This window comes from Trematosphaeria pertusa, assembly GCF_010094035.1.
Source record: "Trematosphaeria pertusa strain CBS 122368 unplaced genomic scaffold BU26scaffold_3, whole genome shotgun sequence".
Classification (NCBI taxonomy): domain Eukaryota; kingdom Fungi; phylum Ascomycota; class Dothideomycetes; order Pleosporales; family Trematosphaeriaceae; genus Trematosphaeria; species Trematosphaeria pertusa.
The window spans coordinates 3,605,170-3,631,857 of NW_022987214.1; the positions used below are offsets into that span (position 1 = coordinate 3,605,170).

At 54.9% G+C, this 26,688-nt stretch overlaps 12 protein-coding genes across 12 annotated transcripts; 7 read left to right on the plus strand and 5 right to left on the minus strand.

Moving 5' to 3' along the window:
* The first annotated feature begins 402 nt into the window (after window positions 1-402).
* Window positions 403-4,257, plus strand: BU26DRAFT_451358 (helicase SWR1). Its single transcript, XM_033824761.1, has 4 exons — window positions 403-820; window positions 895-2,936; window positions 2,985-3,760; window positions 3,810-4,257. The coding sequence occupies exons 1-4, from the start codon at window positions 751-753 to the stop codon at window positions 4,036-4,038; spliced, it is 3,117 nt and encodes a 1,038-aa protein (XP_033689128.1). The 5' UTR covers window positions 403-750; the 3' UTR covers window positions 4,039-4,257.
* Window positions 4,258-5,095: 838 nt separating this feature from the next.
* Window positions 5,096-6,182, plus strand: BU26DRAFT_561375 (uncharacterized protein; the record flags this gene model as incomplete). The annotated part of the gene is made up of 2 exons (XM_033832903.1): window positions 5,096-5,368; window positions 5,535-6,182. 2 exons carry the CDS (start codon window positions 5,096-5,098, stop codon window positions 6,180-6,182), a joined length of 921 nt encoding a protein of 306 aa, XP_033689129.1.
* A 245-nt stretch (window positions 6,183-6,427) lies between these two features.
* On the plus strand, window positions 6,428-8,890 carry BU26DRAFT_516360 (uncharacterized protein). Its single transcript, XM_033828313.1, has 3 exons — window positions 6,428-7,292; window positions 7,342-8,483; window positions 8,535-8,890. Exons 1-3 carry the CDS (start codon window positions 6,684-6,686, stop codon window positions 8,659-8,661), a joined length of 1,878 nt encoding a protein of 625 aa, XP_033689130.1. The 5' UTR covers window positions 6,428-6,683; the 3' UTR covers window positions 8,662-8,890.
* Window positions 8,891-9,203: 313 nt separating this feature from the next.
* BU26DRAFT_418713 (uncharacterized protein) lies at window positions 9,204-10,623 on the plus strand (the record flags this gene model as incomplete). The annotated part of the gene is made up of 3 exons (XM_033823265.1): window positions 9,204-9,254; window positions 9,320-10,126; window positions 10,186-10,623. 3 exons carry the CDS (start codon window positions 9,204-9,206, stop codon window positions 10,621-10,623), a joined length of 1,296 nt encoding a protein of 431 aa, XP_033689131.1.
* Window positions 10,624-11,036: 413 nt separating this feature from the next.
* BU26DRAFT_538616 (uncharacterized protein) lies at window positions 11,037-11,981 on the minus strand (the record flags this gene model as incomplete). Its single annotated transcript, XM_033831464.1, has 1 exon — window positions 11,037-11,981. One exon carries the CDS (start codon window positions 11,979-11,981, stop codon window positions 11,037-11,039), a length of 945 nt encoding a protein of 314 aa, XP_033689132.1.
* Window positions 11,982-12,076: 95 nt separating this feature from the next.
* On the minus strand, window positions 12,077-13,861 carry BU26DRAFT_451373 (alpha subunit of succinyl-CoA ligase). The gene is made up of 7 exons (XM_033824762.1): window positions 13,468-13,861; window positions 13,384-13,412; window positions 13,193-13,319; window positions 13,077-13,139; window positions 12,998-13,023; window positions 12,862-12,944; window positions 12,077-12,809 (listed from the first exon to the last, which is right to left on the minus strand). The coding sequence occupies exons 1-7, from the start codon at window positions 13,626-13,628 to the stop codon at window positions 12,309-12,311; spliced, it is 990 nt and encodes a 329-aa protein (XP_033689133.1). The 5' UTR covers window positions 13,629-13,861; the 3' UTR covers window positions 12,077-12,308.
* Window positions 13,862-14,243: 382 nt separating this feature from the next.
* Window positions 14,244-16,253, plus strand: BU26DRAFT_516363 (histone acetyltransferase ELP3). Its single transcript, XM_033828314.1, has 2 exons — window positions 14,244-14,580; window positions 14,644-16,253. Exons 1-2 carry the CDS (start codon window positions 14,277-14,279, stop codon window positions 16,065-16,067), a joined length of 1,728 nt encoding a protein of 575 aa, XP_033689134.1. The 5' UTR covers window positions 14,244-14,276; the 3' UTR covers window positions 16,068-16,253.
* BU26DRAFT_516364 (uncharacterized protein) lies at window positions 16,127-17,104 on the minus strand. Its single transcript, XM_033828315.1, has 4 exons — window positions 16,914-17,104; window positions 16,802-16,859; window positions 16,592-16,684; window positions 16,127-16,539 (listed from the first exon to the last, which is right to left on the minus strand). Exons 1-4 carry the CDS (start codon window positions 16,952-16,954, stop codon window positions 16,462-16,464), a joined length of 270 nt encoding a protein of 89 aa, XP_033689135.1. The 5' UTR covers window positions 16,955-17,104; the 3' UTR covers window positions 16,127-16,461.
* Window positions 17,105-17,351: 247 nt separating this feature from the next.
* Window positions 17,352-18,491, minus strand: BU26DRAFT_589338 (SET domain-containing protein; the record flags this gene model as incomplete). The annotated part of the gene is made up of 1 exon (XM_033834729.1): window positions 17,352-18,491. Exon 1 carries the CDS (start codon window positions 18,264-18,266, stop codon window positions 17,352-17,354), a length of 915 nt encoding a protein of 304 aa, XP_033689136.1. The 5' UTR covers window positions 18,267-18,491.
* Window positions 18,488-19,892, minus strand: BU26DRAFT_236489 (ribosomal protein L5). The gene is made up of 3 exons (XM_033820944.1): window positions 19,625-19,892; window positions 18,886-19,575; window positions 18,488-18,833 (listed from the first exon to the last, which is right to left on the minus strand). Exons 1-3 carry the CDS (start codon window positions 19,861-19,863, stop codon window positions 18,710-18,712), a joined length of 1,053 nt encoding a protein of 350 aa, XP_033689137.1. The 5' UTR covers window positions 19,864-19,892; the 3' UTR covers window positions 18,488-18,709.
* A 129-nt stretch (window positions 19,893-20,021) lies between these two features.
* Window positions 20,022-23,308, plus strand: BU26DRAFT_516366 (cysteine proteinase). The gene is made up of 4 exons (XM_033828316.1): window positions 20,022-20,377; window positions 20,648-20,740; window positions 20,794-21,162; window positions 21,215-23,308. Exons 1-4 carry the CDS (start codon window positions 20,300-20,302, stop codon window positions 23,072-23,074), a joined length of 2,400 nt encoding a protein of 799 aa, XP_033689138.1. The 5' UTR covers window positions 20,022-20,299; the 3' UTR covers window positions 23,075-23,308.
* Window positions 23,309-23,453: 145 nt separating this feature from the next.
* BU26DRAFT_451383 (inorganic phosphate transport PHO88) lies at window positions 23,454-24,656 on the plus strand. The gene is made up of 4 exons (XM_033824763.1): window positions 23,454-23,622; window positions 23,687-23,707; window positions 23,762-23,901; window positions 23,968-24,656. The coding sequence occupies exons 1-4, from the start codon at window positions 23,603-23,605 to the stop codon at window positions 24,360-24,362; spliced, it is 576 nt and encodes a 191-aa protein (XP_033689139.1). The 5' UTR covers window positions 23,454-23,602; the 3' UTR covers window positions 24,363-24,656.
* The last annotated feature ends 2,032 nt before the right edge of the window (window positions 24,657-26,688 follow it).

The window sequence follows — 26,688 nt, forward strand, 5'->3', positions numbered from 1 at the left end:
TGTGCGAATAGTCTTCAACGCTACGCAACCCGCTGCTATTTCGGTCATTGTGGCGCCGCACAGTTGCAGCCGTCTGCCAATCCAACTATCTGTCCCCGTGGCTCTTCTATACCGTCTTGTTGCTCGTTGTGTCTCTGCGGCGGCGGCAATGAGAGGAGCATGCAAGGCTTGCCGCTGACCGAACCGCACTGTAAACAGGTAGAGAGCCCTATGCCGAGAAGGAGGATCAAGCATGAGCTAAACTGCGCGCCCATTCGCCTCTATGGTTACTAGCAATTATGGACAGAGTCGGAGCTGGGTTATCTAGAGTGGTCACGTGGTTTCGCGGTTGCTGCCTGGCGATCGCGACCTCCTTTTCCCCTCACGCGCGGCATGGGCTGCGCCTGGATGACGGCGCGCATTCTCTCAGCGGGCGCGTCACAAAGAGCGATTTGCTTCCCGTCCACCACGTCGACCACATTTGCTGAGTCGAATTCGCCACCGCCGGCGTGAACGCGCGCAACTTTCGACGCGAGCCTATCAGTCGCGCCCAGAACAGGGGTCGATTATCCCTTGATTCACCACCGGACGCTAGTCTATCTCTCTTTTGCGGCCCTCTTTTCCATTTTTCATCTTCTGCCTCTCTTCCTTCGGTTGCGCAAGAAGTCAGGCTGCTGCATTCAAAAGCCTGCTCTTCGCCTTCGCCGTCGCGGTCGCGGTCGCTGTCGCTGTCGGCCGTCGAGCCCCGCAACCGTTCCTCTCAACCTCACAATGGCGCCCCGGCGATCCACCTGGAAGTCTGACCTTCACTCCACGGCCGACGCGGCAACCTCTGGTACCGGTATGACCATTCTGCAACCTCAATCTATTTTTCACTGCAATATGCCTCGAGAAGCACTTGCTGACTTCGCCCAGGCCCTGTGAAGGCTGACGGAGCCTCCGAAAAGTCCCGCTCAAATATGAACCGCACCCGTTCCTCTCGCACTTTCGTCCCCAACTCCTCCGACGGCGACGAAGGTACAATCGAAGTCAGGCCTCTCGCACAACCGCCCGCGCCAATCAGACGTGTGCTGAAGGAGGTCGCGATCCCGGCTATGGGTTCACGGAGGAAGGCTGCAGCTGCTCAACAGCAGCTTTCAACTGCAAATATATCCAAAGCCGAGAGCTCTGCTGGGTCGCCTTCGCTTGACAATTCGGACTACGAGACACCTGGAACAAGTATTTCGACGACGCCTGCCACCTCAATTCGTCGCGGTGCTAGATCCACCCGCAAGAGCGGCCTCAGCGACGCTGTAGCTGCAAGCCTGACTGCCTCATCTTCTCGCAAGCGATCTCGTGCCGCCGTCCGCGATACCGACGACGGAGCTGATGATATCGACATGGATGCCGAGCTAGCCGTGCAGATGCAGATGGAAGAGGAGGCACAAGAGCGCAAGCGACAGAAGACGGCATACGAAGATCTGACGGTGCTCGACTCAGATGAGGATGATCTTCCTCTAGCTAGGAAGAGAGCACCAACATACAAGGGAAAAGGCAAGGGTAAAGCTAAGGTCGAGGACGCCATAATCCTAGAGTCCGACGACGACGTATACTCCGCCCCGTCTATGGCGACGCCAGTCTACAAAGGGAAGGGCAAAGGAAAGGCTAAAGCAGAGGATCCTCCAAGCAGCCGAGCGCGATCTGCTCGCTCGAGGTCGAAGCTCAAGACCATGTTCGTGGTTGACGATGGTCTCTCTGAGGAGGACCTTGACGATGAAGACGAATTCAAGCTAGAAGACGACGACGAGGATGACTTGGCCGACGATGGTGGTGATGTGATCACGCTCAAGAGCGACAGTGAGGACGACGAGCCGCTCATGTTACTCAGTAAGCGTGCTCAGGCATCCACAAGCCGGGCAGCAAAGCCTGCGCGCGGAAAGAAGACGAAGACCTTGACGCTTCGGGAGAAGGCAGAGAGGAGGCGACGCATTGCTAGGTTCGCCCATATCGAGGATCAATGGGAGCGAAAGCGAGCCATGAACCGTGAGCGAGCTGAGCAAGCACACCCGAAGCTCCTCACGATGTGGAATGATTTGGAGGCTATCCCGGTTCTCGAGGTACAGAGAGCGGAGCAACCCGACTCAATCACGCGGCGATTGAAGCCCTTCCAGCTTGAAGGCTTGAGTTGGATGATTCGACAAGAGAAGACCGGCTATAACGGCGGTCTTCTTGGCGACGAGATGGGTATGGGCAAGACCATCCAGGCTGTCTCGCTCATCATGTCTGATTACCCGGCGAAGGCTCCTACGCTCGTGGTTGTCCCGCCTGTCGCATTAATGCAGTGGTCCAACGAGATCAAGGAATATACCGACGGCAAGCTGAAGGTCCTCGTGTACCATGGGACCAACGCCAAGTGCAAGAAAATGACCGTCAAGGATCTCAAGAAGTTCGACGTCATCATGGTCTCGTACAACAGCCTGGAATCGCTGCACCGCAAAGAGACCAAGGGATGGAATCGCGGTGAGGATATCATCAAAGAGGCGTCGCCGCTTCACGCCATTCACTACCATCGCCTCATTCTTGATGAGGCGCATAGCATCAAGTCTCGAACCACTGGAGTAGCGAAGGCTTGCTTCGCATTGAAGGGTACTTACAAATGGTGCTTGTCAGGTACGCCGGTACAGAACCGTATCGGAGAGTTTTTCTCTCTTCTGCGTTTCCTCGAGGTTCGGCCGTTCGCGGATTACTTCTGCAGGAGCTGCGGCTGTGAGCAGCTGCACTGGACCGTCGATGAAGACCACATGTGCAAAGCATGCGATCACGGCGCGTCCGAGCACATTTCGGTCTTCAATCAGGAGTTGCTGAACCCCATTACGGGCGACGACCCCGAGCTTCGTGAAGAGGCACTGACGAAATTGCATATGATCACTGCTCGTATTATGTTGCGTCGCATGAAGCGCGATCACACCAACTCAATGGTAATTTCACCTAAGTCCTTTTCGCACCTGCGTGCTAACCTCGCGTAGGAACTACCCATGAAAGATATCGTGATCCACAACGAGTTCTTCAGCGATATCGAGCGGGACTTTTCATCTTCCATCATGACGAATTCGTCTCGCAAGTTCGATACGTACGTTGCGCAGGGTGTCATGCTGAACAATTACGCCAATATCTTCGGTCTCATCATGCAGATGCGCCAGGTCGCCAACCATCCTGATCTCCTGTTAAAGAAGACCGCAGTGGAGGGCAGCCAAAATGTCTACGTGTGCAACATCTGCGACGAACCAGCTGAGGACGCGGTGCGTTCTCGCTGTCACCATGAGTTTTGCCGGGCTTGTGTCAAGGACTTCATGGAGACATGCGAGGCTTCGGGGACGGACGCTGATTGTCCACGCTGCCACATTGCTCTCTCAATCGATTTTGAACAACCCGAGCTTGAGCAAGACGAAGAGTCAGTCAAGAAGACTTCCATCATCAACCGCATCAAAATGGAGAACTGGACTTCCTCGACCAAGATTGAGATGCTAGTTTACGATCTCTACAAGCTGCGAAGCAAAAAGCAGACGCTTAAATCGATCGTTTTCAGCCAGTTCACGTCGATGCTGCAGCTCATTGAGTGGCGTCTTCGTCGCGCAGGCTTCAACACGGTCATGCTCGACGGTAGCATGACCCCTGCGATGCGGCAGAAGAGCATCGAGCATTTCATGACTAACCCTGATGTCGAGGTCTTCCTCGTCTCTCTCAAGGCTGGTGGTGTCGCTTTGAACTTGACTGAGGCTTCCAGAGTCTTCATCGTCGATCCGTAAGTTGAGCCGTAACGTTTGCCCGCCACGTTTGTTAATATCGCGCAGATGGTGGAACCCAGCAGCCGAGTGGCAGTCTGCCGACAGGTGCCACCGTATCGGCCAGAAGCGTCCTTGTGTCATTACCCGCCTCTGCATTGAGGACAGTGTGGAATCTCGCATGGTCGCGCTGCAGGAGAAGAAGGCGGCTATGATCGCGGGTACAGTCAACAACGACAAGGTCGCTATGGACCGCCTGAGCCCCGAGGACCTACAGTTCCTCTTCCGTGGTACTTGACTGGGCGTGGATGCCTCCAAAGCAGAATAGAGTACTGGTAGTGTATGTTTATGGAGTGTATTGGTCTAGCCGGCGCGTATGGTTCAGCTTAGGGCGTACGGGCTCATGCATAGGCTCTTCAAAGAGGGTGGGTGGGACGACCCTTGGTATTCGTGGGAGGATGCGCATGTGGTAGTACGGAGATAGGTGCTCCAGTTGTAGACCTAACGCATTGCATCTATGCATCACTCCTTGCACCGCTTCCGTATTACGTGCCAGCTAGGATCACAGCATTTCTCGTACATTGACTATCCGTCTAGTACCCCCGATGCAACTACAGGTGGAGCGCCGTAGACTAATGGCCATACCGTATCTGTCTTAGCGCTGCCAAGCATCGTGGGGGCGGCGGGATCGTCAATACCCCAGATTCGTGGCCCTGGATGTCCTAAAGTCGAGACGACTAGAAACACCAACTTCTGTCGGAGAGCCTCAGCCTCAGCGCACATTGCACACTGACTGCCTCCAGGCAACGCTTTGCGTACTCCATTGATGTCCGCTCTTCTCGCTTACACCCAGGCAGCCTCAGCAAAGGGATTGAACACAGTACCGAACACATAGCACAGCTCCGGTTGCTCCCCAGATGGTGCAACGCATGCTGAGCGCGTCAGGAAGTACCAAGAGAACTCTTTGTACACTTCAACCCGCGGGACCGAGGAGATGGTTGACTTTGATGGTTGCGAAACGTAACTATTAGGCAAGAGAAACCTCTTTTAGGTCACCTTGCGCCTGGTTAACGGGCCGCCGCCGCAGGATCGTCATCGCGCCGGAATGGAATGAGAGAGACACAAAGGGCACAAAAGTACCATTATGCGCCGTTTTACACATTATTAGATATAGGTGAAGTGAAAGGACATGGTGTGGCACTACGTCGGTGCTTCTGGGTCCGGCTTCTCTTCTCTCCGCGTCTCTCATTTCCTTTTCTTTCCTCCATTGTCTACCGACATCCAGGACCTGGTCGTTCCTTGTTTCCCCTTGAAGAGCATGGAGTTTTGACGCTTTAGATTCGGACGCTGGCAACATGATGGGTCTCCTTGCCCGCACTGAGACTTGGAACTTCGATATTGACCGCTATATCAATCGCGTCATCCCTCCGTCGCCGCTGCATCGGCTACCAAATCCCGTATCGAGGTTTCTAGGTTATAGAAAAGAGCAGAAGCAAGATGTAGGGAATGTACTGGGTGCCATTTGGTCGTGTGTGGGAGCGTTCTGTGGGCTCGCCATCATCGCAGCTGCATTCAACAACACCGAAGCTATCCAGGTGCACAGTCCCCCAGCTCTGATCGCTTCATTTGTAAGTTCATCTTTCTGCGTGCTACTGAGCATTGCCGGCAGGGAGGGCAGCCAAAGGTCATCAAGAGGGTCGTGCGGGCCATGCGGTAGTGGACGTCATGTTGGAGCTATGTATAGTAGAAGGTGCGGCGCAAAGCTCTATTCAAATTACTGACAGCAACTCCTAGGGTGCTTCAGCGGTCCTAGAGTACAACGCGATCCGCTCGCCCCTCGGCCAACCGCGCAATGCTCTTCTCGGCCATACAGTCTCCGCGCTCGTCGGCGTCTCCATCACCAAGTTGTTCCGCCTCCGCTCCGACTTCGAAAAAATCAAATGGATTGCAGGTGCCATATCCTGCGGCATCGCATCCGCCGTCATGCTCCTCACCGGTACCGTGCATCCACCAGGCGGAGCATCGGCGGTCCTCGCTGCTACGTCCCCGGAGATTACGGAAATGGGATGGTATTTTGTGGGGCTGGTTACGTGGGGAACGACACTCATGCTGATTGTTGGGCTTATAATCAACAATATTCAGAGGCAATTTCCAGTGTACTGGTGGACACCGCTTGATGTGAGGAGGACGAGGAGGAAGGATGTTGAGGTTGGGCCGGATGCGACGGGAGGCTTTAGAGAGAAGACGGTGGATCTCGCGGAGCGGCAGGCAATCAATATCTCCGCCTTGGGAGTATCGCTGCCAGAGGACCTGGCGCTGGACCAGGATGAGGCGGAGCTACTGGAAAGGCTGAGGGAACGTCTCAAGAAGAGGCAGGATCGGGAGATGGATGAGGAGTCTTCGACATCAAGTACCGAGTCAGGGTGGGAGCAGCAATATTGATAGCTCTGCTGTGTATCATGAGGCGCGCCTTCGTCTTCGTTATGATGTGGTCGACGATGTGGTCGACGATGTGGTCGACGATGTGAGCTCAGTGTAGCGGAAGTTGCATGCTGTGTTGGGGCGAGCACCAGCCACTCGCAGATGATTGGCCGAGGAGCTCGCCACTTTGAAGAGTGAAAATCCAGTGACCAGTGACGGCGATGTAAGCGGGTTGTCCCTACAAAGGTACGCCGACTTTCCTCTCAGTCTTCGACCCCCTTCCCGTATATTCTCTGTCAACACCTCCGAGACGTCTACAATCGCTCGTTTTCGCCCTCGAGCGCCGCAACCAGCTGCCCTCGCGGAGATTATTATCGAATCGACTCGGGACGCTATCGATAAGGCGTTGAGCGGGCCTAGCGGGGCAGCCTGACGGTCATCCACGGGCGTCGAATTTTCCCCTGTCCTTTCTCCTCCCTCCACGGCAACCCTCGCCATCGCCTTTTCCACAGCCAGAACAACATGGTGTCCGCCTCGAAAGCCGCCCGCCAGGCCAAGCGCGCCGCCGAGGGCAAGGACTCCAAGAAGAAGACGGCCGCCTCCAAGGTCTCCTCCAAGGCGGCCTCAAAGAACGCCTCCGAGGCGTCGTCCGTCAACGGCGACGATGCCCCGCTCAGGGACGCCGACGACCTGGATATGAACGAGGAGGTGCAGAAGCTCACGCTGCAGGAAGACGCGCACGGCCTGTCGGACCGCGTGACAACGGGTGTGCTCGCGTCGCTCGAAACCTCCCGCGACGTCAAGATCACGTCTGCCTCGCTCGTCTTCCACGGCCGCGTCCTCTTCAACGACACCACCATCGAGGTCAACTACGGTCGCCGCTATGGCCTGCTGGGCGAGAACGGCTGCGGCAAGTCGACGCTGCTCAAGGCCATCGACAAGCGCGAGTTCCCCTTCCCCGAGCATGTGGATATCTACCTGTTGGACAAGGGCGCCCCCGCCACCGAGCTTGGCGCCCTGGAGTGGGTCGTGAAAGAGGCGGAGAACGAGCTTGCCCGCCTGGAGAAGCTGGCCGAGGATATCCTCGAGAAGGAGGGTCCAGAGAGCCCCCTGTTGGAGGAGATCTATGAGGTATGTACCCCGGCGCCGGCATTGAGACGGCATGGCTAACAGTCCCCAGCGGCAAGAGAGCATGGATCCGTCCACCTTCCACACGCGAGCATCGCTCATCCTCACTGGTCTCGGTTTCAACAAGAAGACCATCAACAAAAAGACAAAAGACATGTCCGGTGGCTGGCGCATGCGAGTTGCGCTAGGCAAGGCCCTCTTCGTCAAGCCTTCACTTCTCCTGCTCGACGATCCGACGGCCCATTTGGACCTGGAGGCGTGCGTGTGGTTGGAAGAATATATGAAGAAGTGGGATCGCACCCTCATCCTCGTCTCGCACTCGATGGACTTCTTGAACGGCGTCTGCACAAACATGATCGACATGCGCATGAAGCAGCTCATCTACTACGGCGGCAACTACGACTCGTACATCAAGACGCGGACCGAGCAGGAGACGAACCAGATGAAGGCCTACGAGAAGCAGCAGGACGAAATCAAACACATCAAGAAGTTCATAGCTTCGGCTGGTACCTACGCCAACTTGGTCCGACAGGCCAAGTCCCGCCAGAAGATCCTGGACAAGATGGAGGCGGACGGCTTCATCCAGCCCGTCGTCCCCGACCGCGTCTTCACTTTCCGCTTCGCCGATGTGGAGAAGCTGCCTCCCCCTGTGCTTGCGCTTGACAACGTAACTTTCTCCTACTCGGGAAAGCCAGAGGATAACCTGTACGAAAACTTGGATTTCGGTGTTGACATGGATTCCCGAACTGCCCTTGTTGGACCCAATGGTGTTGGCAAATCGACTCTTCTGCGCATCTTCACCGGCCAACTCTCACCGACCTCTGGAGCTGTGTCCCGACATACCCATCTGAAGCTCGGCATGTACAGCCAGCACTCCGCGGACCAGCTTGACCTTACCAAGTCGGCGCTCGACTTCGTCCGCGACAAGTACGCTAGCACCAGCCAAGACTATCAGTACTGGCGACAACAGCTCGGCCGCTACGGCTTGAGCGGTGATTCGCAGACGGCTAAGATGGCGACGCTCTCCGAAGGACAGAAGAGCAGAATCGTGTTCGCTTTGTTGGCGATCGAGGGTCCGAATATGCTGCTTCTTGACGAGCCTACCAACGGCCTGGATATCCCGACGATTGACAGTTTGGCTGACGCCATCAACGCCTTCAGTGGCGGTGTCGTGGTTGTTTCTCACGACTTCCGGTACGTTTGACTTGGGAGGTATGAGGTGGAGCGTTTGCTGACGAAATGCAGATTGCTCGACAAGATTGCAAAGCAGATCATGGTGTGCGAACACAAGACGGTGCGTCGGTGGGAGGGCAGCATTGGCGACTACAAGAAGCACCTGCAGAAGAAGATGTTCGCCTCCGGTGCTATCTAAGGGGGTGGTATTGTGGTTCCTAGAAATTGCATGCATTTCCCAGCTACGGGATAAGAGTGCGAGCTAAAAGCGGTTGCTTCAGCGCGGAGCCGGAGACGTCTACAGGAAGAAGGCAGCGCGTCCGGTCCTGCTTCAGAGCTTTTCTGCATGCGTAGAGGCATCTGGATTCTTGCGTTTTATGATGCATTGGGGGACCTAGAGGCGTTCATAGATGTGCGGTTTGAGGCCAAAATGACATGTGATAGAAGCATTAATGAGCGTGCTGGCTGTTGGCAGATGTGGCGTCGGCCGGGGGGCAGGGGGTGGAGGACACGGCACGTGCCGACCAGCGAACCGTGAGCAATGACGACCGACCGGGCCCCGCGACCTTTGAACCCCAACCTTGAAAGCTTCCACTCCCATCTATTCACCCTCTCTCTTTCTCTCTTTCTAGGCACCCATTCACCGAAGCCGCAATCACGCTCTTTTCACCAATCTGGAATATTCGGTAGCTAGCAAACAAGCCTATCCCAATCTCCGTATCGGATCACCTCTCGCCCGCCATGGCGGAGCTCACCACGACGAAGCTCAACGCTGAGTCGCACCTCCTCCTCGTGCGACGCCCTTCCTCCACCCCCAGGCACACAAAAGCGACAGGCTAACCCCGGAGCATCAATAGGACCAGCCGCTCCTGCGCATGCCCTACGAACTCTCGCGCCGCAACCAAAAGACGGCGCAGCGATACGTCGAGAACGGCACGAAAGACCTGCTCACAACACTCGCCGCGACCACGAAAGCCGCGACCAAGTCCGCGTCGCCGGATGCCACGCTCACGTCGATCGATAGCATGATTTCGAAGATGCAGGGCCTGAAGCGCAAACTGGAGAGTCTGCATGAGGAGGAGGTCAAGATTCATAGGTCGAACAAGGCACGGTTGCAGCATCTGCAGCATCTGTATGAGGTGCAGAGTCTGGTGGATGTCAAGTACGACGAGTGGTCGCGCATACGGCTGTCGCGGCTGCTGGTGGACTATCTGTTACGAGAGGGATATTCGCAGAGCGCGGCGCATCTCGCGGCGAGCCAGGGCATTGAGGAGCTGGTCGATGTGGATGCTTTTGTTGCGTGCCATAGGATCGAGAAGAATTTGAGAGAGGAACAAAGTACGACGCTCGCGCTCAACTGGTGCAGGGATAACGCCAAGGAGTTGAAGAAGGTGGGGAGCATGCTGGAGTTCGAGCTCAGGCTGCAGCAGTATATCGAGTTGGTGCGGCAGGGGCATGTCGCGGGGATCGGGGATGTGTATATGGACGGCGAGGCGGACGGGATGAATGGGGTTAGTTTGGGAGGTGCAGGAGGAGAGACGAAACTGGTCGAGGCAAGGGCTCATGCTAAAAAGTATTTGAGTGCGAGTGGGGACTTCGACTTGCTAGGACGAGCGGCGGGATTGCTGGCGTATAAGCCTTGGGATGATGTGGAGCCATATGCGGTATGTCTTCTCCCATTCAAGGGTATCCTCGATGAAAACTGCTGACATGCACTCTACAGTCTCTCTACTCATCCTCACGTTGGGACCACCTCGCCCACCTCTTCCTCACCACGCACCACAACCTCTACTCGCTCCCACCCCGACCCCTCCTCCACATCGCGCTCTCCGCCGGCCTCTCTGCCCTCAAAACGCCCGCCTGCCACTCGGCCTACACATCATCGTCCGCCAACGCGTCCTCATCCACCACGTCCGTCTGTCCCATCTGCAGCACCGAGCTGAATGAACTGGCCCGAAACGTGCCCTACGCCCACCACACTAAGAGTATCGTGGAGAACGACCCGGTCGTGCTGCCGAATGGCCGAATATACGGAAGAGACAGATTGAGGCTGTTCAATGAGAAGATTGGGACCGAGAGAGGGTGGGTCCGGGATCCGGTAGAGGGAGTTAAGGGAGATAAGTGGAGAGAGAGTGAGGTCAGGAAGGTGTTTGTTATGTGAGGCTGTGGTGGTCCCTGGGTCGTGTATGGTACGTCTGCATAGCGAGGCGTTTGAGGTTCCGGCTTTCTTTCTCGTGCATATGTTAGGGTAACGAGCGCGTCGTGGTGAGCGGTATATACTCCATCGGATAAGACGATCCCTTTGGCCAGCACTCGAAATTCTCTTGCCAAGTACAGCGCCAGCTCAAGCAAGCCGGAAAGCCACGGAATTCAAAGAGAGAGAGAGAGAGAGAGAGAGAGAGAGAGAGAGAGAGAGAGAGTGTGTGTGTGTGTGTGTGTGTATGGTCTGTCGTTCATCGAGCTATCATCGCTCAGCGAAGGTGGTGCACCCGCTCTTCCCTTTTCCTGTTGACGCTTTCCTCTTCTTGGCCAATTAACTGTGCCTTCAAGCCTGCGAGCCACTCCTCTTCCTCTTCAATCCTCGCTATCATCATCACCGTCGCTCTCCTCTCTACCTCTCTTCTTCCCTCTCGCCTTAGCTTCTTCGCCTCTCTTCTCTCCCTCACTGCTCTCCCCCGCAACCTTCTCAAAAATATACATCCTCGCCTCCCTATCCTCCCCTTTCCACGCCCCACCACCCTCAAGCGCCCCAAGCGTCCTCACATGCTTATACCCCGGGTAGTCGGCCCAATCAAACTTAAAGCTCTCCACCACCTTTAAACCAGAGTGTCTCGCCAGATCACGAACATTCCACAGCGTGTATGGCGGACCTTCAAACAGCGTGACAATAACCCTGCCACCTATTTTCAGGAACTCTCTTGCGGGAGCTTTGTGAGAGGGCTTGTTCTGCGAGAGACAGGCCTTGAAGAAGGATACGAGGAGCGCTTGGTTGGCACGGACCTGACGGTTTACGTCTGTGGAGAGACCGCCGGTGTGGGGGAATTGAAAGGCGATTGTGTCCCATGGCTCTTCGGTCCTCAGACTCTTGTACCCGCGCAATTTCGCCGCATCGATTCCATGTACCAGCGGGACGGGCGGCGTAAGTCTGCCTAACTCTTCCTCCACCGCCTCGAAACTCGGATACTTCTCCCGCACTTCCTCCTCGGTGTCAAAGCTCGTCGCAGTTAGGTTTGCGCAGCCATGCTCAATCGCGAGGCTCCGCGCAAAGCTGAAGTCGCCTTCGCCTACTAGTAATATATTATCGTATGTGCCGAACGGGACCACGCGACGCTGGGAGGCCTGCTGTACTGGCTTGTTATTTGTGTTGGCGGGATGAAGTTTCTGCCTCTTGGAAGACGGCGCGGGGAGCTTCGATGAGGGTTTCACGGCGGCGGTAGTCTTGCGGCGATATGCGGCAAGTTTGCGGGATTCTTCCCGCTTGGCTTCGCGGCGGGCGCGCTTAGTTTTGTTTTTTGACATGATGTCCTGCAGGAGATCTGTGGGAAGGCGGCATTGTGAGCGTCGGAGGTGTTGCGGAGAGAAGCTGCGGGACCGAAAACCGGGAGCTTTGACCACCGGTTTGACAGGCGCAGGCCTCGATTTTCATGGCTGCTCTTGTGTCGTATGCGCATCCGAATGCAGACGGGTGGCATTGCTTGCTCTAAATGACTAAATGTACAATGGACGGGATCAGGTACAATGCATCATCCCCTCCGCCCCAGCTGTCTGCAGTCTGGTAGGACTCGCTCTAAATAGATATCACAACCAAAGGGAAAATCTCCGTCTAGCGTGCCATTGGAAACGAACCTATATCAGGTCGCGCTTTACAAACTGATCATACAGATTCTTGCCCAGCTTGGCGGGTGAGCGCTCGACAACGACGCCAGCAGCCTCAAGGGCAGTGATCTTGGAGTTGGCGTCACCCTTTCCGCCGCTGATGATGGCACCGGCATGGCCCATTCTCCGGCCGGGCGGCGCGGAGATACCAGCGATGAAGCTGACCACGGGCTTGTTGGCCGTGTTGTGCTCCTTGATGAAGTCCGCCGCGTCCTCCTCCGCAGTACCGCCAATCTCGCCGATGAGGATGATGCCGTCCGTCTCCTCATCTTCAAGGAAAACCTTCAAGCAGTCGATGAAGTTTGTGCCGGAGAAGGGATCACCTCCGATTCCGACAACGAGCGACTGTCCAAGGCCGGCTTGGGTGGTCTGGTTCACGGCTTCGTAGGTGAGGGTTCCCGAGCGCGAGACGATGCCGACGCGACCGCGCTTGTGGATGAAGCCAGGCATAATGCCGATTTTGCATTGTCCCTATACAAATTAAGACGAGGCGCCACGGGTAGCGGGGAGCTGAAAAGCGTACAGGAGCGATGATACCGGGGCAGTTGGGCCCAACCATGCGGGTCTTGTTCTGCGACTTGAGCATATCCGCGATGCGAACCATGTCTGAAGTCATCAGTCTGCGTGTCCTTTCCTTTCCTCTGCGAATTAGTGCATACCGTGCTGTGGGATGCCTTCTGTAATGCTGCGTCACGTTGTAAGCATCCGTCCTAGCCATAGACTTGTGTGTACACCTACGTCACGACCAGGGGGAGCTCTGCAGTGATGGCCTCCTCGATACTCTTTGCCGCAAGCGGTGGACTGTCCGACTGTCAGCCCAGAGGTATGGGTGCTCTTGGAGGAAGGCAGCGTACGGAACGAAGACGGCCGATGCAGTGGCGCCGGTGTGCTTCATTGCGTCGGCCACGTTCGCAAACACAGGCAGGCCGAGGTGCTCAGTGCCCGCCTTCTTCGGATTCGTGCCGCCGACGACATTTGTGCCTAGATGCCTGCGTCAATGGCGCTCCGTTGCGTTATCAGAACGGGTGCTCGTCGCGGCGCATACCGTACTCGATGGCCTGCTGGGCATGGAAGCTGTCGCCCTGTCAGCGCACGCCCGCCCGGCAAGAGCTGCATTGATGGCACTCACGTCCCCTGCCGCCCCGTGAAGCCCTGGTAGATCACCTTCGTGCCGTTGTTGATGCGGAGGTTCTTGATGGTTTCCGCGTACTTGGACGAGCTTGTCGCATACGATTGCCGCGACGCAGCTGTTCGGAGCGCCGAGCTCAGCGATCGTCGGAGGGCCTGCATCGTGACAATCAAAGTGTCACGAAGGCACAGCTGTAGAGACAAAAGGGACACGCAAGGCTGCTGATGGGGATGGTCGAGCGGAGAGGGAGGTGCGACCTTTCCCGGTTCCTCTTCGGAACTTGGCTGCCAATCTAGATGCGAGAAATCTTTCCGCCGGCAAGGGTCTCTCTATCCGATCTCCGCGAAAATGCCTCGCAGAACCGCGGCGCCGTTAACCAAACAAGAGCACAATTAGACCTTCTTGTTGGTATGTGGTAGTGCTGGCCGAGATATATATTGCCCGGCTTTCATGCACGTGATCATGGAAGTCACATGCGAGCTATTCACCCGCCCCCCTCCCCAGCCGACTCTCCACATGCTCCCGAGCTTTCGTAAGTCCGTATAGCAGCGGTCGTCTTGCAGCGTTAATGGACGCTTGGAAACCCTAAAAGGGGCCTTGGTGAAAGCCGAGTCGGGCTATTGTGCAGTGTTCTACACATATATTCAAAGCTGCCCTTTTAGGAAAGTCTGCGGCAAGCGACAAGCGCTAGCTCCAGAAGCGCTTAGCGCGCTCCCGAAAATCCAGCCCCACCCATGACTGCACCGAAAGAGCCTCAATCGGCAAGCTCGCCATCCATCGAATCTTACTGTCAACCACCCAAATATACCATGGCGACGGTCAGCCTCACAGAGATACGCTCAAAGAACCGCCTGCCTAAAAACGTCAAACTTCCCCCGGAAAATGAACGATATATGCGGGCGTGCGCCGACATTGCGTCTGCGCTCATCCAGGACTATGAAGCGCAGGCCGATGGCTCGAAGCCGAAGAAAGATCTGAACCTAAATGCTCTGCGGGGCCAGATATCGAAGAAGCATTATTTGAAGAGCCAGCCGCCGCTCACCGCGATCATTGCGGCGGTACCGGAGCATTATAAAAAATACATCTTACCGAAGTTGATCGCGAAACCGATTCGTACGTATCGGATGCGCTTATTCATGATTCTGTAAGCCTAAACGTCACTGACCCTCTGGCAAGGAACGTCATCAGGCATTGCTGTAGTGGCAGTCATGTGCAAACCGCACCGCTGCCCACACATCTCCTACACAGGCAACATCTGCGTCTACTGCCCAGGAGGGCCAGACTCAGACTTCGAGTACTCGACGCAATCCTATACCGGCTACGAGCCAACGTCCATGAGAGCCATCCGAGCACGGTATGATCCTTATGAACAGGCACGTGGCCGAGTCGACCAAATCAAGTCTCTCGGCCACAGTGTCGACAAGGTGGAGTACATCATCATGGGCGGCACATTCATGTCGCTCCCGGAACCCTACCGGGACGAATTCATCTCACAACTGCACAACGCGCTTTCTGGCTATCAGACCAAGAACGTGGACGAGGCTGTCGCAGCGGGCGAAATGAGCAATATCAAGTGCGTTGGCATTACCATCGAAACACGGCCAGACTACTGCCTCGACACCCATCTCTCCGCCATGCTCCGCTACGGCTGCACGCGGCTAGAAATCGGCGTCCAATCCCTCTACGAGGACGTAGCTCGCGACACAAACCGTGGCCATACCGTCGCCGCCGTCGCAAAAACCTTATGTCTCGCCAAAGACGCCGGCTTTAAAGTAGTCTCGCACATGATGCCAGACCTACCCAACGTCGGTGTGGAGCGTGATCTCGACCAATTTGTCGAATACTTCTCAAACCCCGACTTTCGCACCGACGGCCTGAAGATCTATCCCACGCTCGTCATCCGCGGTACCGGCCTCTACGAGCTCTGGCGGACAGGCAGATACAAAAACTACACACCGAACGCACTTATTGACATCGTAGCCCGCATTCTCGCTTTAGTCCCGCCATGGACCCGCATCTACCGCGTGCAGCGCGACATCCCCATGCCGCTCGTCACCTCAGGCGTAGAAAACGGCAACCTGCGCGAACTCGCCCTCGCCCGCATGAAAGACTTCGGAACCACATGCCGCGACGTGCGCACCCGCGAAGTCGGCATCAACGAAGTAAAGCACAAAATCCGACCTGATCAGGTCGAGCTCGTGCGCCGCGACTACACAGCAAATGGCGGGTGGGAAACCTTCCTCGCGTATGAAGACCCGAAGCAAGATATTCTTATCGCACTGTTGCGGCTCAGGCAATGCTCGAAGGAGCATACGTTTCGGCCGGAGTTAACGGGCCAGCCGACGAGCTTGGTGAGAGAGTTGCATGTCTATGGGAGTGCGGTGCCTGTGCATGCGAGGGATCCGAAGAAATTCCAGCATCAGGGGTATGGAACGTTGTTGATGGAGGAGGCAGAGAGGATCGCGGGGGAGGAGCATGGAAGTAGTAAGATTAGCGTTATTTCGGGGGTTGGGGTGAGGAGTTATTATGCTAAGTTGGGGTACTGGCTTGATGGCCCGTATATGAGCAAGACGCTGAAGCCAGAGTGGACGAGGCAATAAATACGTCAGCCGCACAGAGGTATGAGATAGGAATTGCGCAAGGGATCGTGTTCCCGCATGTGTGGGGTTTTAAAAGAGGTCGTGAAGCACGAACTATTGGGAAATTCTGTCATGGGAGTAAGTTTATTGCTCGCATATAGTCGCGCCAAGCCAAGGCAGGTACAGATCCTATGCCATGCCAAGTAATGAAGCCGATGCTGCTAATCAAACGCCCATATGTTCTAAACAAGTACAAAGATCCTACTTCGCTATGTCCAGAAGCACGGTAAGAGCTAGGAAAGTTGTGATGACGTAAGCTGTAGTGACGTGTGAGACTATGCCACTTGGACAGTCTCAGAATTTCAGTGTGTGGTAGATTGGGTGATTGCAGAGGAGGGTACGATGAATGGAGGGCTCATGATAGGCTTATCGCGCCGCGTCGGCTTTCGCGCAGGTGGAGGAGGGCTTGGAAACCGCAGAAGACGAAGAAGCCCTAGGTCTGCTGTTAGCAAAAGTACCGTGCACAAAACCCGGTGTCGACGTACTGCATATATGATTACTGCTCCGAACACCGCGCCTGCGACAGCACCGCCGTCCTTTGGATCCTCGTCTGATCCCATCACCATGTGGCTATTCGACTATAGAAACTCCACGTTAGCATCCATCCATCCATCCATCTATAAAGGCCCAACCCAGCTCTGGCTTTTTCCACTTGTACCACCTACCGGGCCGGGGGGTTATGACGGCGGACGTACTTTGAACAGCGACCCAATAATGGAGAGAATGACGATGGCGAATATGGACACGACCATGCTACTTCCTATCAGCTTCGTTCTCGTTCCCATAGCACCAAGCAGGCCGATATACCATGTCCACGCATTCATGGCAGATACCAGAGGCTTCACCATGGTGGGCCACTTCTCGATCCTTCGACAACCGGACTATGGCGCTTATCGGAGGCGCTGATTCGCCTCAAAAGACGCGGGCGTCGAGAGCGCGAGCGGCGAGGAGTTCAGCGGCCCTTGGTAAGGGTTTGACGGCGGGCGAGAAGAGGCGGGAGAGGCCAGGGGTGAAGTGGTGGGTGAAGCTGAGGCTCAGGGTGCCTGCGGCGATGCAAGCCGTGATGTCTCGGCTGGGCTTGGCGGTAAGTGGTCTGTGCGTGGACGCAAGCGGTGATTCGGAGCATGCCGATACGAGGCAGCGGACCCCCCTTTGCGGATGACGAAGCATACACTCAGTACATCACGGCAATCCCTCACATGCATATCACAATACGATGCAGAACTGGCACATGTGGTATTAACATTACACGTCCGGAGGGTTGCGCCTCCTGCACTTCTTGATCCTGGCCCCCCTCGCCCTCCTGCCCTTCCCCACGCAGTTCTCAGCGCCGCAGCAACATATCTTCTTTGTCTGTAGCCCATAATATTCATCCCCGTAGTTCACAGTTAGCTCCACACCCTCTGGCACATCCTTGACCGCTTCCACCCCCATGATTCTGATATTACCAACGCGACGTACCCGGAACACGGCATATGCATCGCACGAGTGATTGATGAAGCGCGTCCAATTGCCCCTCGTTGCTCCATCAATGAACACCGTGGCCTCGGTAGGTTCGTCAAACGCTGGAATTTCCCCTATTTCTATCTCCATAACGTAGTCGCCTTCGTTACAGTCATCCAAGGTTTTCAGCTCTCCCGCATACCATCCAAGAACGTGGCCCTCCTTGAAAGCTTGTTTCGTGAACACGCCGACGCCCCGGCTCTCAGTCATGCGCAACTCGAAGTAGTCTTGCCAGCCCTGCGTCGCCTTCTGCCAGTTTTCGAGCGTATGGTGACAGAAGGCATCTGCGCAGATGGTGTCTGTGTAGCATTCGTCACCGACGCAGTCTGCATACTCATTTCCGACGGCACATACGAGGTCTCGGAGTTCTTCTGGTGGCCATATACCGCCGAGTGGGAAAGTAGATGGGTAGGGCTGATGCGCGAATTGTGAGGGGGCAAAAGTGTAGGCGTTGGTCTGCAGTGGGACGACTCCGGGGGTATCTGATGAGGTCGCAAGTCGCGTGATGCCATCTGCGGCCGTATACCAGAAAAATTTGTCCAGACTGCGGAGCTGGAATCTTGGTTTTGTGGAGCTTGATGCGTGGAGCTTGATGACGCCGCTTGGCCTTCGTGCGCGCTTGCCATGAGCGCAGTGGGTAGCAACGAAGGAAGCCATCACTGTAAGGCAGTAGAAGGAGCGGCTGGGCCTAGCCTGGACTCACTTTTCGCTCGGGGAGGTCGAGGTACAGGTGGAAATCGACGAAGAAGCGAAGACAAGACACTAAGATTTGAATGCGAGGCAAAGTGCGTCAATGTTAGTGTATGCTACCTGAGAAGGAGCGATGCTTGCGAACTGAAGGTACGTTGCAGGTGCGCTTGCCGGCGCGCGATAGAAGAGATGCAAAAGACAGCCGATAGACAATCACATTGTCTGGTGCTAAATAAAGACAGTGTCTCAAAGAATGGCGCACAAGTACCCAAAATTCACAAGGGGACAAAGGACAACTTTAGGCGTCGGAAAATACAATTCTTTGTTGTGGCGAGCAACACCGCAGCCAAGAAGTACATGGAAATCTTACGGTTGATACATGTTTTGTACACGAGCAGGGCCGCAAACATCTAGTCGTTAAGCTTTCCGAAGAATGGTAGGCCGATCGCTTGTAGTAGTAGTCGGGCGTCCTTGTTGTTCGTCGCGTCGGTCTGGATGGTAATGTGACACCCTGGAATCATCTTTGGCGGATAGCTTGCAGCAGATCAGCATGGTAAATGAGACGTCATGGGGGCGAAAGACGTACGCATCGTAATTCACCTCGACCTCAGGGAAGAGGGCAACCTGGTCGGGCGTCAGACCAAAGGTCATGTTGCCGGCGCCATCACCGGACGACGCTGGTACGCCTTTCCATTCTTTTATGCGTGGCAATACCACATCGACAAGCTTCGCCAAGAAGTGATGCGCATCCTCACGCTCCATGTTGGCGGTAACAGATACGTATTTCCCTTCGCGCAAACCCCATCCGACTACGTTGTGCCTCGCTTTGTGCGTCGTTGCGCGGATGTTGCTTATTGCCTGCACTATCATCCCGGCGACGTGTAAGTGCGCGCTGTTTTCCTGAGCCTCGGGGACCATGGAATGAATGGTAACTTTGGTGATCTTCGGGACGTTGCGGAACGTTCGGGGAGGCGTCAGGAGCCGAAGATGATCACCGCGCCCTCGCGGCGGCCGTAAGGGCCGATTTCTGAAGTACGGAGACTCTCCTGTCCATTCCCGTAGTCTTTGGTCTAGCTTCGGAGCTCGGTAGCCTGGCGGGTAATGCTGATACGTGAGGGTAAGGACGTCTGGGGCGATGGTGCTTTGGTACGTCTGCTCGAGGCGCGGAAGACTAAAAGGACCAGGCTGAAAGAGACGCGATGAGGGATCGGACACTGGCGGAGGCTGGTGGGGATGAAGACGGCCGCGGTAGTACTTGGGCGGGCGGTACTGGTATCTGTAGAAAAGTTAGCACTTGCTCTCTGATGCCATTGAAGCTGATGTACCTGCTCGGGGGGAGCTCCCTCTTTCCCCGTCGCCTCAGCTTGCTACGCGCGACCGGATCGAACGTCTTCGAGAGCTCCTCTGACGGCGGAGGGACTGAAAAAGGCGACCATGGTTCGATGCCGTAGAGCGCCTCCGAGGAGGAATTGCGGCGGAAGGATGGCCGGACAAGCTGCGCAACGGGTCTGACATGGCTGCAGAATGCAGACGCTGTCCGCAACGGCAGCTCGCGCAGCGCCATGTGTGGGTGTCTCCTGCTGTGAACTGGCGTTTGACGACGTCTCGCAGGAAGTGCGAATCTTCGCGATGGGGCCGTGCCAAGGCTGCAGGGATGCACCTGCAAGGCCCTGGCTGCTGGCTGCGCCAATGGTGGGCCCCACCGCCCGCCTCCACCTGCCTCAACACCAAGCCAGAAGCTCCGCACCTGGGCAGCCCCAGCGGCGACCGGACGGGGACAAACACCGCAGCCGCACTTGTCACTGCCAGGAGCCCCAGCAGCCTCGCGACTCTGCCCTTCTCCCCGGCACCCTGCTCTACCTGCAGCACTATCCACGTTTGCTCGTCCTCTTCAGCCCGCCTTCCAGGCGTCATCCCTCTGCCGAACAACCGCCCGCCCGCATTCCCGACCCCTGCGGCCGCACCGCGCTCCTGTATGGGTGACGACATCCTGAGCAAATATGAACGGCGTCTCGCGATTCCTCAGCCGGCGTGACAAGCACCATGAGAAGCGCTCCTCCAAGCACATGCGCAGCAAAGTACGCGCACCCTCTCCTTCTTCCCCACATTCTTCGATACATCTTCTATGCTCGGTGGACGGCGGCAGACTGCGCGACTATGGCTGTCCATGTCACCCCCGGCGGCGGCCCGACTGTCTCCAGTCTTTCTACCACAGGCTGCCGTCCGCCCTCCAGTCCCTTCTACAGGACGGCGTCCTATTATTATGCAAGAGGCCTCCTACTGCAGAACTTACCCAATGCTACATTCAAGTATCGACTACCAGCTCCTCTGACCATTTGACGCTACAGTCTCGGCAAACGTCGTCTAACGTTCCATCGGATCTGTACAGGGTATTCACGAACGAGGATTTGATCATCACAGACAAGGATGGAGACAAGAAGGCACGTTTTTGGGGCCCGTCTTCGGCGCAACTCGGTATGCTAAGACGTGGCAGGTAAAGGCCCTCGTTCAGCGGCTACAGGCTGCCGGCATCTCGACTCTCGGCGAGGCGCACGCCAAATACGCTCTCTCATGGTTCCCGGACCATCTCGACCAGGCGTACGACCTTCTCGTGCTCGTGAACGAATCCTTCGAAGGCGAACTGAAGGACTACGACCCGGATGTGACAATGCTGGGTGCCATAAATCGCAACATGGTGACGTGCTATCTGGACGCTCTGCTCTTCGCCATGTTCGCCCGGCTCGACAGCTTTGAGGCAATGCTTTACGACGAGTTCAGTGACGAGCCGAGGAAAAAGCTCGCTGGTGTCCTAAGGCTGTGGGTGAACCTGCTCCGAACCGGGCGCCTCATCAGAGTAGACCTCGTGAGTATCCAAGATCCTCTCCTGTCAGTGAATACTGACTCCGATTCTACAGACCAAGCATCTTCAAGATTCGTTAGCGAAGTGCGGATGGGAGGAAGCTGCCCAAGTTTGCCAGCAGGATGCCTCCGAAGCCTTCACCTTCATCACCGGCGCGCTTGAGCTCCCGTTGCTCACGTTGAAGATGGATATATACCATACTGGTCGCGAGGACAAGGAAGACGACCACAAATTCGTGAACGAACGGTTGTTGGAGGTCGCGATTCCCGAACAAGAAGGCGACAGGGTGGTTACGCTGGAAGACTGTCTCGAGACCTACTTCAACAACAGAATCGAGGTCAAGCGCTACCTGCAACGACAAAATACACTGGCATCCATCAAGTCCGCAGACAAAGATCCTGAAAAGGGCCAGATCATACATATCGAGGCGATTGAGGTGTCAGAGTCCAATTCACCGATTGTAGCAACCCCGACGTCGATTGGTCCAGCTTCTCCCGCTACGCCTGTGAGACCACAGCTCGCGGGGCGCCGTCGCGGAGACAGTATCTTTGCCGAGAGATATAACATTCCTGGGAAACTGGGCGACGAGATCCTGTTCGACGAGAAGAAGCATTTGGAAGAGATGTTGAGTAGCAGCTCTGCTGGTCGGCCACGATCAGCATCTCTCCTGAGAAAGGAAGTCATGATGCCGGCTTGGCAATTTTTCAGCCTCATCCCTTGGTACACGGATAACGCGCCTAAGAGCGATGCCCAGGTAGCCGCGCACTTCTCCGCGAAACGTCCTGTGCTTGGCATATGCCTCAAACGCTACACTATGCTTCCCAATGGTGCGCCTAAGCGTCTTGACACTTATATCGACATTCCATTGGAGATTGGCTTGCCCCACTTTATCTCGGATGAACGCATGGAAGACGAAGGCCCGTTATTTGGTAACTTCAAGCTTGTACTCCAGTCCGTTGTCTGCCATCGAGGGGTCTCGGTTGATTCAGGACACTATGTATCCCTTGTTCGCGCAAACGAGAAACCTTCTCGTCACCGTCCCGGCACTTCTCACTCTGATGAGGAAGCCATCGTCGATTCCTGGCTGCGCTTCGATGATCTCGCAAACCCACGCGTAGTGAACATCGACATCGCGCAGGCACTGCGCGAGGAGTCGCCATACCTATTGTTCTACCAGGTTCAGCCGATTGATGAGGAGCTGGCAACGAGGGGCGACCTTCCGACCTATGCAGAGGCGCAATCGGAAATTCCTACCACCGATCCGTCCAGGGAGACGCTTACTTCTATGACTGATGCTACCACAACCGATACGGAGACTGGCGGCGAATGGGAGAAGGTGACGAATGCAGATGTGGAAGTGCTCCATCTCGACTCGGCCAACTCTTCGGAGCCCGCCGGGCGCAGCAGCATATCCAGCAATCACCGCAGCAGCATGGCGTTTGAAGATCTCGACAACAGCGTGCAGAGCCTCCCCCGCGGTCGAACAGACCCCACAACGCCTTTAGATGAGCAGAAGCCGGGTCTCTTATCCACGTCACGCCGCAATTCCAAGACTTGGCTGCCGGGCGGTAAGAGCCGTCCTAGCAGCCAGAGCGGTGAAAACAGGTTATCTCTTACTCTATCCAGGCTAACCGGCCGGAGCAGTAAAGATAAACTTCAAATCACCGATAACGGGTCCGCAGACGATCCCATCATTGTCATCAATGAAGTCCAAAGTGTGGAAAATGGTGAACAGAACAGGAGCCCAGTGAAAGAGAAGAAGGACGGCGGGCTCGGGCGCAGCAAGAGTAAGAAGGAGAAGAAAGAAGAAAGGAAGCGATTACGGAGTAAAAGCAGGGAGCCACGCGATGCTGTGGCGGTCAAAGGGAAGCACAAGGCGAAGGAAAGACCGGATCGCGAGTGCGTTGTGATGTAAAGGACCGGTCCCTTTGTGCATATGGGGTTCGGGACTTCACCTGCATTCATTCTTAGCGTTGCATAGGGATGTCGCTCGCCACCGGACCGTCTAGGCGTGGCGGCCTCGGAGGCTGAGGACCATGTGCGTTTTGGAGCACGGCGTTCTTTGCATATAGACACAGGGCTGGGGTACGAGCATGCGCACATACGATAGATGAGATACCCCGAACTGGAATGAGTAATAAGACATGCTCATGAACATCGTCGAGATGTGTTCAGAGAATGAGTTAGACGGGGCTAGAAACGTGAATGTCCTGTTGCGGCTAGCCTCCCGAACCCTGGTTGAGAAGGTGCAGGTGGCCTCTTTACTTCTTGGTGCCAAGCGCTCTCTGGCCCACCCGCCACAAAAGTTCGTCGACGCCTGCGCTTTTGCCTTTTCCTCCCTTCACACGCTCCCGCCTCGCTCTTCTCCGAGAAGGAAGACTGACCGTCGCCGAAGCCCGTAACTGTCCCACCAGGTGTCTCGCGCATCCGCCCTTCGCTCGCAATGGCGCTCAATCCGCAGGTGTACGTAGCCCCAGCCTCCGCCGCCCGCCGACTTCTGGCCCGGTTTGCTAACTGCGCGCTGCAGGACGAACCTCATCATCATACTGTATGCGCCGCCGTGCCCCATGTTGCGCCAGCGCAGCGACTGACCGGTGCTTAGGGGGTTCATGCAAATCTCCAAGAGGATTCCGTTCGACGACCCCAACGTGCTCAACGGCGTGCGCGCCCTCTACGTCCTCTCCAACGCAATCATCGCCGGCATCTACTTCTACGTCCAGCAGCAGATCAATAAGAAGAATGGTGCGCTCTAGCCCCCTCGCGCGCAGAGACCCCCGCTCGATTGTGTCGCTAACCACCCCCTGTCAGACATGACTGTCGTCAAATACGTCGAGCCCGCCCCGATGGGCTCCGGCGAAGAGCCCAAGTTTGTCGCAACCACGGTCAAGGCCTACGACCTCCAGCAGCTCCGCGCCCTCTTCAAGGCCCAGCTCATGGGCGTCGGCATGATGGCCGTCATGCACTTCTACTTCAAGTACACCAACCCACTTCTCATCCAGTCCATCATCCCGCTCAAGGGCGCCTTCGAGGGCAACCTGGTGAAGATCCATCTGTTGGGACAGTCTGCGACGGGTGATCTGCAGAGGCCGTGGAAGCAGAGTGGTGGCCTCATGGGCGCTATGCAGGGTGGAGAGATTAAGACGGATAAAAAGAGCATTGAGGCTGCTGAGCGGGCTGGGCGTGGGGGTGTTAAGGATGAGTAGGCGGGTCGTTGGTGGCTAGCTGCTTTCTCGGGCCGCTGCGTTCGAAAGCCTGACAATTTTAGTTCTGACACCTCTTGAGCTCAACGAGGACCGAAAACATGCGCATTGCTGATTGTATAATAGATAGAATTGACTTTGTAGCCACCACACAGCCCCTACATTACTTCTCCAACCCGCTACACAATGTTCGATTTCCAAGATGCTCCGCTGCGCCTATTCAACCCCGCGCTCAAAAATCGACATAGTCTGGATCGCTGCCAGCCTCGTCCGCCTTGTCCTTCCCTTGAATGGTCCCAGTCTACTTGATAGCCTTGAGCTCTATCCAAGCCTCTCTGAACGGCTTGTACAAGTCGACGTGGTTGCGCTTTCTTGCTTCGGCTGGTGTAACTAGACCAGGGTCGAGAATACTTTTCTCATTGATTTGTGCATTTCAATTTCCTCCAGTTTCTTCTTATCTATGGGGTCATGCGGTGATCGCGCGTCATGGTGGTCGTGGGGTTCGCAAGACGCCCACGGTGGATAATGCGAGCTGCCAGACCGGCGGCTAGCGCTGTCGCGATGGATGATCCAGTCTTCGGCCTGCGCCGCTCCAATCTTGAACATACCCTCTCAGAGGTACCCGTTCCGATGGGTGGGTAGCTGTTCAATTCAGCGTTCCTGTCGATCCCGTGTCTGGAGCTGCACATCACAGCAGTACGCCTTCGGCAGCCGCTTCCTTCAGGGCCTCCTTGAGATTAAACATGGCGATTTTGTGCTCCTCACTGTACTGGATCGTCCATGACATTGATATAATGTCGAAGTTTTGAGTCGACGCGAACTCAACCGCTTGTGCCAGTCAGAGAAAACTTTTCATGCCGGACCCAAGACATTTACTTTCGCAGCACTCAAAGAGGCAGAGAGAGCTCGAGAGCCGCCGTTTCGTTAGGCACGCCCAATCCGCAAGAACATCACGTTCAAGCATACTCTGCGGCTCGGTGGCCATGAGTGTCCCATGCTTTGTGGATGATTGATCGGCACTCCTTTCCAACAGCAGGGTCTATCAACGGATGGCTGTAATCGAAGCTCCGCCCGTCCATTTCAACGTTGCCGGTAAGACTTTGTTGCTCAATATTCACACCATCGTCGATTAGACACACGTAGACGCCTTGCTTAAGTTTGTCGGGGAGCTTCACATTGAGATACTTGTAGTACTGAATCTTAGCAACGCTGTCGGCGGAATCTTCCCATAGTGCCCATTCATCGGTGGCCTCAACAACGACCCGCTCTTTCAAATCTCTAGGCCGGGAGCTTCCCTCGAATTGTTCTAGCTGACCAAAAACTTCCGGACCGAAAAGAAAAAATTTCAATTGGTGGATATTGGGCCGCTGTGTATCTTGGACTGCGGCTCCGCGCTGCTGTCATGACTTTTGCCCTCGACTCCTGGAGACGAAGCTTAGACTGCCACAGATTCGCCGCAATCCACTCTTCGCACTACAAACCCTGCCGAAACAAGAGGTTGTAGTAAGACAAAGAAGCTTTCAAGTGGAGACTGAAACGCCACGTACCTGAGTCTGATGAATATAGAGGAGTAACAGGTTAAGTAGTTAGAAAGGCCGTCTTTAACATTCTACGCTTAGTATTCTTAAGTAGATAACAAATATAAGATAGTTAGTAAGGCATCTAGATAATATACTAAGAAGTAGTAATAGAATATCTTATATAGTACTAATATACTTTACTACTAAACTCTCTAACGTACTTTACTAGCAAACACTCTATACTACTAAACGCTCTAAAAATACTAAGCCTCTACTAAATACTACTATCTTATTTAGATTACTCTAACTCTAAGCTACTTAAGATAAATCTAGATAAGCTATTTAACTTATCTATATTATCTTTAACTAACGTACTTTACAAGCGAGCTAGTTACACAAGCGAGCTGGTTACCTTCTCTTGGCAACGAAAATCAACGAAAATTAACTCGTTTTTCTTAAATAACTAAGCAAAACCTTAATATTTTTCTATAAAAATTTATATATATATTCTCTATAGTATATTACACCTTATAGTAAAGTTGCACTAAGATATATTATATAATTAAAAAGCTATACGTATTTAACTAACTTTTAAGAAAAAATCTAGTTTACTTCTAGTAAGTACTATTATATCTCTATAATAATATATAGAACTTATAGTATATAGTATTTATAACGTAATAAAGGTTTCTAGAAAACTTCTATAGGGCTAGCTCTTCTAGGTATAGCGTAATAAGAGATAGAAGTTTAAAAAATTCTTTTTAGAGTTTTCTTCTCTAACTATATATAGATATTAATAATCTAGCTAT